Source organism: Nasonia vitripennis (genome assembly GCF_009193385.2).
Source record: "Nasonia vitripennis strain AsymCx chromosome 3 unlocalized genomic scaffold, Nvit_psr_1.1 chr3_random0010, whole genome shotgun sequence".
Taxonomy (NCBI): Eukaryota; Metazoa; Arthropoda; class Insecta; order Hymenoptera; family Pteromalidae; genus Nasonia; species Nasonia vitripennis.
This window is the reverse complement of record NW_022279630.1, coordinates 1,234,286-1,250,149: the sequence shown is the minus strand read 5'-3', so window position 1 is coordinate 1,250,149 and position 15,864 is coordinate 1,234,286. Positions and strand designations below refer to the sequence as shown.

The following is a 15,864-nucleotide window of genomic DNA, read 5'->3' as shown; positions in this document are numbered from 1 at the left end:
AGAGTGCGAGAAAGAGACGCGAGACAGATACGAGAGAGATCCCATACAGAGAAGAGAGAGAGAGGGAGAAAGAGAGCAAGGAAGACTAGAGAGAGAGAGAGATAGAGAGAGAGAGAGAGAGATAGAGAGAGAGAGAGAGAGAGAGAGAGAGAGAGAGAGAGAGAGAGAGAGAGAGAGAGAGAGAGAGAGACATACAGAGAGAGAGAGAGAGAGAGAGAGAGAGAGAGAGAGAGAGAGAGAGAGATTAGATTAATTAGTTTTATTTTACGTACAATATATTGTACGATAAATTGTATACAGCAGGAGTAGTAGTATAGCAAAAATGTGTATTGTGATAGTATGATAATGTGAAGATGGGTTATGCGAGAGTGTGTGCGTGTGCGTGAATGTGTACAAGAAATTCAAGTGTTTGCATTTTCAAGTTCGAAATAGTGCTTTTTAGCTAGTCTCTTGAAACCTGAGATAGATGTAGTGTTACGAATGTGAGATGGTAGGTTGTTCCATAGGTATGAGGCGCTGGTATGAAATGAGTTCCTCAGCGTCTCCGTCGCGAATTTCGGAATATCCAGAGGTATCACCTCCCCCCTAACAGGCCGGAGTGTCACGTGGAAGTCGAAGTATGCCAGTACGTATGATGGTACGGCTGTGTTAAACATTTTTCTTAAGAAACAAGCAGTGAAATACTTCCTGCGTCCGGCAGTGGTTAGCCACTGCAACTCCCGCCTGTATGGGGAGATGTGCTCATCTCTTCTTACACCATAGATGTACCGAATTCCTGTATTCACGAGCCTCTGAAGTTTTAGGTCGAGTTCTTGCGTCAGGTCACAGTATACCAGAGAACAATAGTCTATAAGAGGAAACAGGAGGGCCTGCACTAAGTGCTTGCGCAACCTGAGATTGGTGCTTTTCCTGAAAAAGTAAAGCCTGTACATTAGCGTGTGAGCACGCTTACACACTTGTGTAATATGCTCCCTCCACGTAAGCTTAGAGTCGAGCACCAATCCCAGATTACGCACGGAAGATTCAAAGCTGACCTGGGCACCCCCTATGTAGTAGGGAGAGCCCAGGACAATTGCTTTAGTTTTAGCAACATTAAGTTTTAGCTTATTCTGTGCAGCCCAACCAGTAATCCTCTCAGCATTGGCACTCATCTTGTTTGATAAAGAATCGAGCTCTTCGAGGTGGCATTGACTGTAAATTTGCAAGTCATCCGCATAGATGAGATGGGAAACATCGGTATCAAGGCAGAAACCGATGTCGTTGATGTACAATGCAAACAGCAGGGGACCCAGAACGGACCCCTGCGGGACACCGATGTTGAGCCGCCGAGGAGAAGAACGTTCGTTATTGTCACCAACGACGGTCTGCTCTCTACCAGAGAGGTAGGAGGCAAACCAGCGGATGACTTGCTTTGAGAAACCGAAGGTGGATAGCTTTCTCAGGAGCCTGACATGACACACAGTGTCAAACGCCTTGCTAAAGTCAAAGAGAAGGAGCAGTGATACTTTCTTTTTGTTTATCCCAGCCCTGGCATCATCAGTTAGCTTAATTAGGCCAGACTGAGTGCTGTGACCAGTGCGGAAGCCTGTTTGAAGGTTGTCTAGTAAGAGCCTTGATTCAAGGTATTCTGAGACTTGCCTGTGCACTAGCCACTCCAGAGCCTTGGAAAGAAAGCAGAGAAGTGAAATCGGACGGTAATCAGTCAGGGCTGTTGGTGAACTGATTTTGTTGAGTGCGCGCACAAGTGACAATTTCCAGGCAGATGGGAAGCAGGGTTCGCTCAGGGACAGGTTGAAAATATGACTTAGTAAGGGAGCAAGAACCGGCAATGCTTTTGAGATGACAACGTGTGGGATGCTGTCGCTCCCCCTGGCCTGAGTGTCAAAGTGCGATACCGCAGCCAACACGTCCGATTCCGTTATAGGGTTGAAATCGAAATGTTCCGGGAGGTCAAGACTTTCCAGGGTAACAAGATAATCCTCAACAGCAGGAGCCAGCGGATCGTTTGAGATCGCGCTGAAATTTTGTTGAGTTCATCTGTGGTAAATCTAGATGGTAAGGGGGCCTTGGTGGCAGAAATTCCAAGTTTCTCCAGTCTTTCCAGATCTCAGCAATATCGGTCAAGGTGGACAGGCGTGAATAGTAATAATTCAGCCTCGACTTGTTTGTAAGCATAATCTCTAGCTAATCTGTAAACGCGTCGATCTGATTCGAGCCTGGAGTCCCTGAAACGCCTGTAAAGTCTATTGCTCTCGGATACAAGGTCACGAAGAGCCGTAGTGTACCACGGGTGACGTTGTCGTCCTGGTGTCACAGTCCGCAATGGAGCGAGGTGGTTGATGGCGTTAGTGAGGTTAACGTTAAGTATAGATATGCAGTCGTCGAGTGATGAAGTGGTGAGAGATGACCAGTCACATTCGCTAAGAAAGTCCCTTAGCTTCTCGGTGCTGATTCCTTTAAAGTTTCTGTATGAGTATGTATTTGGTACGTAGCGTGGAATCTGTACGTCGAGAGTGGCCGTGATAAGGTCGTGTCCGTTGATGAAAGGTGCGTCTGTCTTCCAGTATGACTGCAGGCGATCCTGCTCGTCGATTAGGCATAAATCAAGCCAGGTGTCAGAACCCTGTTTATGGTGTGTGGCACCATAGGGAACGGACGAATGAGAGTTCTCATCAATGAAGGCCCTGATGAAATTGGCATCTTCAGATGAGGATAGTTGGTCAGAGTTAAAGTCCCCCATTATAATCTTCGTGGAGTAGTTGTGCATGTGAGTTGTTAGTTGGTCAAGAAAGTTAGAGCCTTGGAAAAAAGGAGCATGAGGTGGACGATACACAACCCCCACGAAGACGGGAGAAACTCCCTTGGCCGATATTTCACAAAAGAGGTATTCAGGCTTGCCTGGCTTGCCAGACCATTCACCGTCGGATGATGAAATAACACTAACCGTCATAGATTTGTGTATATAGAGGGCCACACCTCCACCGTTTCTGTTTCTGTCTCGTCTGTAGAGCAGGTAATCATCCAGTGAAGGTCTGGATGTCACCTTCTCGCTTAGCCAGGTCTCAGTAACAGCTATTACGTGGAATAAAGAGCGAGTGGATAAAAAGAGCCTGATCATCTCAATGTGGCCCGTGAGAGAGTTCGCATTAAAATGACAGACCCTTAGACCTTCGGACAGAGATACCTTAGAACCCGATGAAGACACGGCGGATGAGCTTGATGGCGGATGTGGTGGGATGAAGTGTGTGTGTGGCAGCTTCATTGTAGAACGATGTTGACGGCGGGCGGGATCCGAGCTAAAAAATTATTCAGCTCGGCGTCGGTGGTGATGTCGGTGGCGCGCTCGTTGTCATCGTTGCAGCACATAAATAATCTCCCGTCCCTGATGAACGTTCGACAGCCCTGCCTCTTCTTGGCTTCCAGCCTAGCCCGTGAACGCAGCTTGTGCTCGTTGATGTTTATGAGCCCTTGGTGGTCTGGGCTCAAAGCTTTGGCCTCCTCCATCACGGTTGCGTCCAGATCGTTGGTGTGGAGCTTGCGTTTACGAGCTTTGGCAACGACGATTGATCGTGCGAGTGCACTCGACGAGAGGGTGACGGCCAGTGGTGGCAGTCTGCCATCAATCCTGGCGGTGTTCCGGGGTGCATCGAGCCTACCCATGGTCCTGACGGATGCAACATCTCTCCGTAGGACCGTTGGGTCAAGTGCGTTTATGACTGCAAACGCGAGAAGATGCAGCGAGGTCTCACGGGTGTAGTGCAAGCCCGTGATGACAACACTGTTTGAGGTCTGCTCCTGCCGTCGTTTGACCTCAGCCAGCTCACTGCGGAGGCTGCTAATTTCTGCAGCGCTACTGCTGTTGTTGTTGTTGTTGTTGTCTTGCTGCAGTGCTGGGCTCCTCGATGAGAGATCTTGGACTTGTGCCTGCAACTCGGTGATGGTGGACTCAGCATTAAGTATGCGAGTCTTGAGTGCAGGCAGCTCATAGAGGGCCTTTAGACGCTTCTCCAGCGGGCTAAGACGTTGCTCAATTCTCGAGATCCTCTCCGACACGATGTTTTGTGTCTGGATGGCCTCCGCATGAGCATTGCGGATGTCATCGAGAGCTTCACGAATGTCCTTCAATGCAGCTTCGATGGTCGGTGATGAGCGAGCTGGTAAAGTACTTCGTGAAGTATTGGCTGATGGTGGTGCCGATCTCGTCTTCTTCGTCCCCGGTTGTTTTGGGGTGGTCTTGTTAGCCGCTGTTGTCGCAGTCACCCCCGCCGCCGATGTTGACCTGAGTCCCGCTTTGGCTCCCTTGGCGTCTGCACAGGGAGGACAGGCTAGAAACTGCCTATCATTTACCACGACTGTCTTAATGTTGATGGCGTTCAGACATTTGACGTGGTAATGGAGCTTGCAAAAAGCACACCTTTTCGGCTCCGTGTGCTGAATAGGCTGTTTACAGCTGCCGCATAGCTGAAAAGGCACTTCCCCGCTCTTTTCGCCGTTCTCACTCATTTTCGTCGATAACTTACTCAATCAGCGTGCAGACGTCTTAGAAGTTCTCCCTCGATACTCCTCGATGTTGATTAGGAGCAAAGAGAGGCGCCGTGCAGGCGAGAAACCAAGTCAAGCTGAGCCGAGTAGATTTGGAGGTTAGAAGCCGTGCAGAAAGTTTGTGGCAGAAAAGATGTAGAAAATAAATTGCAACCTTCAGCGATTTATATGTCGTCGTAAAGGTTGCAAAAAAGAGCGTGCAACAATCTACAACAAAAGAGGACCCGAAGGCAAGAAGCGGCAGAAAAGCAGTGCGAAAGTAGGAGCAAAATAAAGAGCTATCAAAGCGACTCACCAGAGAGAGAGAGACGCGAGACATATACGAGAGAGATCCCATACGGAGAAGAGAGAGAGAGGGAGAAAGAGAGCAAGGAAGACTAGAGAGAGAGAAAGAGAGAGAGAGAGAGAGATAGAGAGAGAGAGAGAGAGAGAGAGAGAGAGAGAGAGAGAGAGAGAGAGAGGAATTTGAAAGACGTTGGCAAGAGTTCCGATGTTTGTCAGTACAGTTGAAAAATGCGAGCACGTATTCGCGTCCGGCTAATCGACATTTCCCTTTTTATTTTTTGAACACCGCGCCACCTAAGAGGAGAAAGATGTAAACGAGTTAGAGATTCGAGACGGATGAGAGGAAGGTTAGAAGGAGCCAAGAGAGATATAGAGAGAGCAAGACGTGAGAGAGGAGAGAGAGGGAGAGACGGAAAAGGGAGGAGAAAGGAGAGGAGAAGGAGGAGAGGCGCGATAAACAACTCTATGATTTTTGGATACTTACCTGATCTTTGATTTTTGCTGCAGCTGGAAAAATTAACCTTCTGCAAGCCGCACTACAAATGAAAGTTGTTTTGCGTGGCTGGGAGTCTTTCAGTTCACTTTGACTGTAGTATTCCTGTCACTGCTCACGAAAAATGCAACTGATGAACGTTCCTGTGTACGGAGATGAACTTGAATATGAAATGAAAACATTCTGTTGCCCGTTGCTTAGCAACGTGTTCGAACATCGCGATTTTAGGAGAATTCGAAACTAGAAGCACCGCGTGTACAAAAATACAAATCTAGAGTAATCAAATTTTTCCATGGGTGTAGAATTAAAAATATTAACAACACATCAACTGGCATAGTATAGAATGCTTAATTAATTTGTACCATTGTGGACAATAAAATGTGTAAAACTTTGGTATTTCTTTAAAACTTATTCTAATGTGTATAAACATAGGTGTAGAAAAAATGTTATTTTGCGTCTATATTAGGACGTGTAAAATATTTTTATGTTAGTGTAAAATAAATCATTACCAAACAAAAATAAAGTTGTGTATAATAATATGTGTTAAATACCAACCACTCGTAATTATTTTCTAAAAAATTTCAGTGCACAATATATTGTCTACAATTTGGAGGTATATTAAATATTGATTTCTTTATTGTGTAAATTTATACGTGTAGAACGATATCTAAATATTTATATTTTCCATGTGTGTTCAATTAAAAACACATTGCGCAGAATAAAAGCTTCATAAACGTTTGTATTATATTAAATCGTGTATAATTCTTATGTGTATGAAACTGACCCTGACGACGCAACGGGAATACAGATTAAACACTCATGCATTCGTGTACAATTGAAAGATGGCTATATTCTTCAAGATGTTGGTACAATAGATCGCGCGTCGCGAGAGGACGAGTTCGCACTCGCGGCTCGGACTGGAGACGGGCCGACGACTCGATGGCAGCGAGCCTCGGCCTCGGCGCCTGCAGCCGATTCAGTTGTTTATAAATCGCGCAATAGCTAACGTGACGAACTTACAGTTTCGACGCGCGCGTTTGGTTCTCGGTCGCCGCGTGTCCGTCGGCCGCCGATGGGGAAAAGTCCTTTGATGTCCGGGAGGCGTCTCTCTCGGCTGAAGCAGTGACGTGCTGGGCTATCCCGGATGCTCTAGGTGAAGGTGGCTCGGGTGCATTCTTCCAGCAGGCGGTCTCGGGCCGTCGCTGTTCTCTCTCGTCTGGGTCGCACGGGTAAACGCGGGTGACGTACCGGTGAAAATCTCGCACACGTCCTTACTGTAATCGCGCTTTTTCCTATGTCTCCTCGCGCGCTAAGTCCGTGCGCGCTTCCCGAGTGTCGCCGAGCCGGCACCGCCGCACCATGCATGAAATGCAGAAGGCGAGCGCGCGAAATATATATATATATATATATATATATATATATATATATACACACACGCACACACACACATATGTAATTTATTTCTTAACAACATATATCACGATGTCTTCTGTTGTTATTCTTAAATTTAGTAATGCGATAGCTGGAACAATCTCGTGATTTTTTTTTCAGTTTTTAAGTTTTTTATTTTTTGTATTATTTTCACATTTCTTTGTAACACCAGCTTGTACACAGGTAACTCTGTTTACTCCTGCAAGGTCTGAGTATTTCATATTGAAATTCTCTGTACTATTATTTATGGTAAATAAATAAATAAATAATAGTCAAGCAAGAACTGGAATCCAGTTGCACGTAGGGTATTTAAGGTTGGATATTGAAAGCTTGGTATTAACACGCTTGGCGCGGGAGTTTTGGTTAAAGAAACGTATTAAATAACGATTCAAATGAAAAATTTGGTTTGACCTAAAATTTTAATAATGACAATTACTTATTGTGTATAACTAAAACTTGTCATTTTAGTGGTACATAATGTTTTATTGGACATGTTTCTTTCTCATAAAAATAGGTAGTTACTAACAATTTTTAGTCATGTAAAATATAAACGTTTTTTACATTTTAACTACCTAGCTCTCAGGTTTTTTTCCCAGTTTGAATGAGCATTTTTCAACTATGGTATTACTATTATGAGACAGTTGAACGAGCTGAGCGGCACCGCAAAGTGGCCCTGCGCTCACGTGGAATAATCCCTACTTTAACAACAAACACAACATAACTGCGTAGTTTGAAGAAATCACTCTCTACCGGCCTTCCTCTTATCATGAAGTAAGAATAACTCGTGTGAACCATAGTATTAGGCACATGATTCCAAGATACCCGCTTGTTCTTTTGCTGTAACGTAATTCCAATGCTACGTCAAAATATACTCTTAAGACCATGTTTCACACAAATCACTCTTACTTTATGATAAGAGAAAGGCCGACACAGAGCAATATTTTTTCCAAGGTACGAGGTTGTGTTTTATTTATTGTTGAAATTGTAATTTTGTCACCTGACCGCAGCGCCACTTAGACTTTGCGGTGGCATCGTTTGGCTGCTCCTTCGACCGTTTCTTAATAGTAGTCGTCAGTATGCTAAGAATCAATATCATATTAGTCTTTTTTTCAGGTTTTATTCGCTTTTTAGAAGGTTATTATATTATTCTTGTTACTAAAAGAAGAAAAATAGCTGTTATTGGACATCATACTATATATAAAATTGAAGATACTTCAATGATTTACATTCCAAATGATTCTATAAGACTTTTTCATCCTGACGAACAGAGATATGTTAAAATGTTCCAAAGTATAGACTTGAGCAGCAATTTTTATTTTAGTTACTCGTATGATTTAACGCATACACTTCAAAATAATATGGCCCCACCCAAGCATATAAAAACAGAAATGCCAGCACGTACTTTGGATTCTAGTGAAGTTACTGAGGATTCTGATGATTTCTTCAATATGTGGACATCTCATAAAGATTGGCAAAAAAATGGGTAATTAACATTGTTTTTATCAGTTTTTTAATGTAGTATTACTTTTGTTTATTCGTAATTTTACAATAATAAATTTAAAAAACAATTTTAATTATTTACCTAATTTAAAATGTTTGTAGTTTTTATCACACTTCAACTAAAATATGACTAAAGTAGAAAAGCTATGGTAATACCACTTCATGGTGATACCACTCCGTGGTGATACTATTTTATAGTAATACCACTCCATTTCAAAACACAAAATTATTTTTCTAAATTTACGTGAAGTGAGAAAAAAAATTTTTGGTTTAGCGGGGAATTGAACCGTCCTGTTGAAAAACTCACGTGAGTACTCACGTGAGTACTCCCGTGATTACAAGAAATATCAATTACAAAATTATATCACAGAAATATAAACAAATTATCTAAAATTAAAATATATTTATCATTCATACTATCAACAATAATCGATTATGCCAGAAATAAAAAAAAAATAGTTGGCTGGTTAAAAAAATATTTATTTCAGATTAAAATACAGAAAAAATGCTTTCTTGTAACAATACTGTTTTTAATGTAGTAACGATTTTTTTATTTTTTATTTTTATGTAAGTCTATACATTTATAACAAACAACTAATAGAATAACTGATGTACGTTATATCTCCTGTTTCAATGAATACACAAGTTTTATGAATATCATGTGTTTTTATACATATTTCATCAGACATTTCAGATACTTCTCTTATAATATTCGCATATTTATTAGCTTTTGTTTTAATAACACGGCATATTGTCCATTCAGCGTGTTCTTTAACGTTAATAATAAAATGTAATAATTCAACGAATTTCCCATTTGTTAGCTGCGCGTAATTATTACAAGATCGTTTATTTTTCTTCTTTGACGTCGTAAATAAGGAACCTCCATAAACAATCTTGTGATAAACTTAGGAATTTTTTGGTATATTGTGTGCATTTATCAAATATTCAGAAACTACTTGTACTTTACTTATATACGTAATATTGGATACTATGCAAGCTTTTTTAACTAGCGAAGATATAAGATTCTGTAACGACTGTAACGACGCTGCACCAAGTCGCAAAGCGAGCACCGAGTAACGGCCTTCTCGTGTGCGCGCGTAAGTAGTAAGAAGGGCCATATAGCGAGACAGGCGTTATTGATTTTCCCCCTCTCCTCGGCTTCGGGGCCTAGGCCGGTATAGCGTACATCCCCCTCTATCTCGTTATCTCCCTCTCGGCCTGGGGGTCTGTTATGGTGTAGGGCATTTTTGATTTTTCGAGGGGCAGATAAGGTGTACCTGTTGCTAAGTGGACATTAAATAATGCAACAGATATGTCCTTATTTGAGGCTGACATGGTGCAGAAGCGCTATATTTGCGCTCTCCACTTTCATGTGTGTGCGTTTGTTCTATACGTATGTATGTTTTTGTGGCCCTGAAAAGGGCCAATGGTTTCTATGAAATATAAATTATAATTTTTTATAACCCTTTTTTTCTAGTATAGATCCAGTATTTGTAGAGTATTTTTCTGTAATTGATTTGAAGACGTTTTTTTCTTCCTTCTTTTGGTTTTTCTTTTCATCGATGAGTGGCTTATAGTCGGTCTTTTTTGTGCTGTGCTCCTGACCCATCGTGGTTGCCTAGTCTTCTCCAAGTGAGACGCGACGCTTATGGGGCGCTATTTATAGCGGTAAAATAATAGTTGGAAAGAGAGGGAAAAATATTACGATCTCCAGATAGGTAAACATTTATTGTCAAATACGATTCTCTCGTTTAAATTATCTGTTCTGTTGGTTCTACGAAATGTTTCTAATTTAGTGTGTCGTTTTTTATAACACTCTCTATAACAGTCTTTTTTTACCCCACTGTCATTCGAGCGCGCTAATGCTAATTTTCCTGCGCATACACCCATCTTGCGCATTGGCTGATTGCCGAATAAGGAACTTTAATAATTGTTGCGGTATAAATAAGGATAGATGTGATGGTGAATAATAAGAAAATATTTTTTTTTAAATGTATTAAAAGTTTATTCAGGAAAGTATATACATGGTGTACGCAAGAGTTTAAATTTTTAGGCAAATTTTACATAATTTAATACATCTTTTGCGATGAACGGTAAACCAGACACGAGGATTTCAGATAAAATTGTCTTTAAAATTGTCGTTGTTATCGTCGACCATTTTATCCAGTACAAAGCCTTCTATAGCGATGTTATGTCTCGAATAAAACTGTTTAAATTCCTTGAAATCTGTCAAAATGTTCTTAATGTTTTGTGGTTCTTCGGCTTCCAGAGCAGTCTTCAAATATTCGAGAACGTAGTCGTACGTACGGTTTACCTTACCGACTAAAGTTTTCAAAGCATCCAAACGTTGATCGACTAGTGAACTATGTAGACGGAGTCCTTCAAATGTTGGGTGTTGCATTACTGTACCCGGTGGGTTGATGTTTTCATTTTTTTAGAAACCGGCTGAGCGATTTCTCCATCTTCGTCTTCTTCGCTTGGCTGTGTGTTTTTAGGCCTTTCGTCGATTGTGATTGACTTGATGCCGTACACGGTTGAAAAGTTTAAGTCGTGATTTGTAAGATAGATCTTAACCGGGTGTCCAAATTCGTGATAAAACGAATAAGAATTGTTCAAATAAGCTGTTATAGCGTCAAACTGATCTTTTAAAAGAGTCCAGCTGTTTTCGTCAAGAGTTATGTTTTTGTACATTGGCCCATTACTTATGAGTTTAATAACTTGATGATAGTACCCATCACTGTACTCCAGGACGATGCAGGCTCTCTTTGAGTTGGATTTGTTGAGCGCGTAGGTCGTCGACAGCAGTAGATTTGGAAATTCAGCAGTCGGATTACGTTTGCCGGGTGTTTGACAGTTCGCCATGGTGAAGCACAAAAAATAAATTCACGGTACTATCTCACTTGTAAAAAAAAAGTTGTTATAGCGTACAAGTGCACAGTCGGAGAGTCTCGATGCTACTATGAAATCTCGCGACCGCCGTCGTCTCTTTAATACAATTTTCCCCACTACCCTTTCGTAGTCAGTTATACGGTTGTTGAAAATACGGCGTAAGGACGTTAAAAACTGGCCGTTAAAAATAAAAAATAATTCTTTCATCAGAGAAAAGTACGACGGACGACATCCGTCTGTTTAGAAAAGAAAAATTCGTTACTGATTAATAAAGGAATACATGTGCGTAGGTAGAATGAGAACACATTTATATTACGTTTAATATTTTTCTTTATTCAAGGTTACAAATACATCAAACACATCTTAATCTAGAGGTACACGCTTGATTACATGGTCCTGAGCCTAGAGAACGCTCATCGGCAAATGTAGACGCTCGCTTACATTTTTTATATTTAAGTTTATTGCGAATCTTTTTATAAAATTTGACGACAAGGGTATCGTTTTGCCCAGTGTCTTGTGAGTATAAGCGGCAAAATGTCCCGAGTCCCGTACCGCAACACATGTGATATAAAAACATAATAGTGTATTGTCCGCAGCAAATCGAGTCAATGCTTTGAAGAGTTTTTGTATTCCAGCGAAAATATTTACAGTGTGTTCCTGGTTTAGTGTGATCATCGGTGTTACACACTATTGCTGCTGGCGTCATCAGCACCCGCGGTATCCGATCTGCAGCGTAAACCCCGATTGTCCGGGCTTTTAAGCCTTCTAGGGCTCTCATAATCTCAGCCGTATACATTTTTTATTGTAGATGAATCGGTGTCGTTACTCGCGTATTCGTCATCGTCGCTGCCGCAGGTGTCTTCGTCGCTGTCGATTTTGTCCACCACGTCCCTTCCTCGAAATTGCACAGTGCACAGAGAGTTACCTCTTCGAGACCACATAGGCTTTTTAATAGCTTGATAAAACACATCGGTGCCAGCCTCTTGTATTTTTTCCAATATTTCACAGGGCACGTGTGAATGGATCCACTTTCGTAGTATGTGTGCTCTCAAGAGTGCACAGTAAGATCTTTTATAGGTGTCTGCCTGACAGCCATGGTAGCTGCAGACCTGTGGGCATTTGAAGCGTCTCTGCAGTTCACCAAATCCAGCTGTCGTGTAATCATCGAGATTCTCGACGTTGCGGGTCGTTATAGATTGGACATATCGTGCTTTCTCAAGGCCCTTGACGTATATTCTTTTAGCCGTTCTAGCAAGGTTATACAGGTGATAGTGTAATTTTCGTAGTGTTATATCGCCCTCGAACCATTGTACGCCAAAATGTCGCGCCGCTGCATAGTCGTTGGCGATCCTCAAGGAGCAGGGTAACTCGGTAAATTCGTGCGGTGGCAAAATCACCCAATGAGAAATGACCTGTCCTTGCAGACAAACTACAGCCACTTCTTTGGGCAAAAACTTGTCTTCTTTGTCCCTGAAGCCCTGAAGTTCTATCACGTAATCGTAATCCATGGTGAATGTATCGAGTGCTGCTGCTGCCGACGTTGATCAACTGAGTGAACGATATACAGCGTCAGAACTCTTATACCTTTTTTTTCTCTCTCCCACCACCCAGCCACTTTAGGAATTAAAGTCCGTTATAATTTGTCTATTCGAGTCGATTTCGGGCACGTTATCAAACTCTGCGTAAACAATGCAGTTTAGCGTTTCCGTTAGAGCTTCGACGAAACGGTCCTCAACGCGTAGAGACCCCGAGCGAACGAGATTCCAATGGCTGGTAAAATTCGCTGACAAATCCGGTGTCAGATCGAAAGCAAACAGACAAAATCCGTTGGGATAACCGTAACGATCGATATCGAGACCCTCGTTTAGGTAATGTATACTTGTGCCGGAAAAAAGCGTATGATAAGCGTCTACGTATAGCTTATGGTCACCGGTAAAGCGTGGTTGCAATGGCCTACTGGGGACTTGAACGCCGTCCACGTAGAGCGAAATAAAGTTTATCTTAAAGTGATGAAAATTGAAAGGGTTGAGCTTTCTATTGCCGTTGAAGGCTTTATTTTTAACAAAGCCTAGGATGATCCTTTTGGGTAGCTGTCCTAGTATAACGTTGTCCAGGGTGTCGCCGAGTATACCGCTGTGCAGCGTAAACGACTTGACTTCGGCCCTTGTTAAGGGGTATTTGGCTGTTGTTTTAGCAAGAGCGTTCGCGTGCGCTAGTAAAATACCCGGGCTTATCTTGGCACGACGCACGATCAGTGTGGCCTCCTTGATGTGCACCGAAAATTTTCCGTTGTCGGACCAGTCCATGAGACAAAAGGCGTCTTTGCTACATACCAATCTTACTCTCACGTCTATACCGTTGATCAGGAATTTCGGTTGATTAAAAATGTCACAATGCAAATTTCCGATCATGTTGACGGTCTTGCCACCAGCTGTAAAGAACAATCTGTTAATGAGACCTTGATTCTCACCATCAGCCTTACGATCTAAATTTGGCGCGGCATCCATGGCATCGGCGGTATCGATGCTCTACAAAGCAGACGTGAGATGAGAGCGCATAGCAGGTGCCGCATAATTTAGCAGCGTTTCTATGTAGGCTCTATAAAGTTATTCACAGGGCCAACTTTGAGATTTTCGCTGGGTGTATCACTAGCTGGTAGTATTTGAACGGTCAGGTGCAACATGGTGTGCGCGAGATCGATGTAGTGATCGGTTGAACTTGGAATTAAAAATTCCAAGGGTGAGTTACATCGTTGCTGAGCGACGAAATGGGTTTGTAGTAGAGATAAGCGCTACTTTCTATGGATGTTTGAGTGAGAGGAAGAGTAAAGAGATCTAGCTCACTCTTCATTCCCTTGCCGCTGCACGCGTGTAGATACGCCATTGTTATTAATTTTTAGGACCGAAAATATCTGTCACACTTCTGATCCGCCTCTTTCTCTTCTTTTTTGGGCTCTAATTTCTTGCTTGGTTTTTTGCTTACTCGCTTTTTTTATTTTGCCTTGCGACGCACGTTGCGTACCGGTGCACGGCTCTTCTTCGACTGCCGTTTGCGCTTGGCAACAGGACCTATATAGCCGTTGCCGCTCATCATCATTTGATCAAGCTTGTTTTCTGCTTTTCTTTTCAAATTTTTATCCGACTCTTTCAGTCGACCGCTGAGGGCTTCTTTGAAATTAGCACCGTTATTGGCGACGTCGTCGATTACATTCATGCCCGCGCGAACAGCTTCTTTGCCGACCGCTTTGGCACCGCGCGCGAGATAAGGTGCTATTCGACGAAAAATCGAGCCCAGAAAGAGCCGATTGAGGCACGAGACTACCGTCTATGATAACGCCACCCGTGTTGTTCCATTTGAGCCGATCGGACTCGTTAGCCTGCCAGTGTTTAAGCAGCAAGCGTGCTTTTTTCTGATGAACTTTTGGCACAATTTCGATAATAGTTTTTCCGATAGCTGTGTCGCGAGATTCTCATTGCGAGGCTCTTCGAGTTGTTCGCTTTCCTTGAAGAACAGAAATCGTCGCAGTGCTTGCAAGTAGTTTTTACACTTTTCTTCTTCACTGATAAATTTTTTTGAATCAAGAATCTCATGCATTTCCGCGTCTAGTCGTGATAAGTTATCCCCAGGCGTTTGTACACTGCCCTCGGTTGTTGGTGGTGCTGGAATCACGTGCTGCTGCTGCTGTTGAACAGTCGTAAGCTGGGCGGTGTTTTGTAAACGCTCGGCCATCGTCTCCGGTACAAGAATCATTTTTCTGGCGTGCTCCATGTTAGTGTAAAATTTTTGAAAAAATCGTGCTGATAAGCGGTTCGAGAAGCAGTGGTAAGAAAAAACCACCGCTCTGAATTATAGTGCGTTTTCGACGTTCCCAAGTACCAGCGGTTGCGACGGCGGCGGTAGCTGTTGCGGCTACCTTACCCCGAGCGGCGGTTGGTGGGTCGATCAATTTTCTCAAGACGCGTTTGTGCTTTTTTAGACGATGTTTTTCGCACTCCTTGATCTCGACTATTCCGTGTAAGACGTTGAGCGCGCACTCGCAGATACACTTGATGAACTGTTTATCAGCGGTCCGTATCAAGACATCGCGCTGTTTTGCGTTGGCGTGACAGAGGGCGTTCAAAAGTGCAACGTGTTTTTCTGAAAAATGTTTACCATAAACAATACGTGGATCGGAGCTGCTGTTGCAGGATGTTGGTACGGCCATCGTCACAGAGAGACTGCTTTAGTCTCGTTACAATCGGCACATTAAATAATGTTGTGTATCGCACCCTGCATCTATCGTCGAGTCGATTTGCCACGACGAGGCACGTACGCGTATTGCAGCTGATCGAAAGTTGTTCGGCGTATCCTGTTTTAGATCCAAGAGTAGATAGCTATGGGGGCGACTACATGCATCCATGTAGGCCTCTTGCAGAAATTTCGAGTCTTTGGGATTAGCTTGTCGCACTAGGTACTGGATTTGCGCACGGTCACGAGGATTCTTGAACAGAACGATGTAATTCGAATTGAGAGACAAATCACGCTGATTTGCACCTTTGTAAAAAAGATTCGGACATAGATATATAGTGGATATGTTTTTGCGATGACAGCCACGTACAAATAAATCGAGTACTACACTGTTAGAAGATTCACGCATGAAGTCTTCTAAAATTAGCAATTTTTTCTTATCGTTATCGTTGGAATAGTCGCTTGACCGTGGCAATCCTTACCGAAATTACCGGGTA

General features: G+C 42.8%; 1 protein-coding gene across 12 annotated transcripts in view; it reads left to right on the top strand.

Moving 5' to 3' along the window:
- Positions 1-15,864, top strand: part of LOC100677985 (polyphosphoinositide phosphatase) — a 489,206-nt gene that overhangs the window by 141,239 nt on the left and 332,103 nt on the right. For all 12 annotated transcript variants that reach the window (XR_004345259.1, XR_004345258.1, XM_031927127.2 and 9 more), the window contains one exon: positions 7,865-8,234. Coding sequence is in view for 10 of the 12 variants with exons in the window: in XM_031927127.2 (XP_031782987.1) it covers positions 7,865-8,234 (370 nt within the window). In the remaining 2 variants the exon portion in view is untranslated. The remainder of the gene's footprint in view (positions 1-7,864; positions 8,235-15,864) is intronic.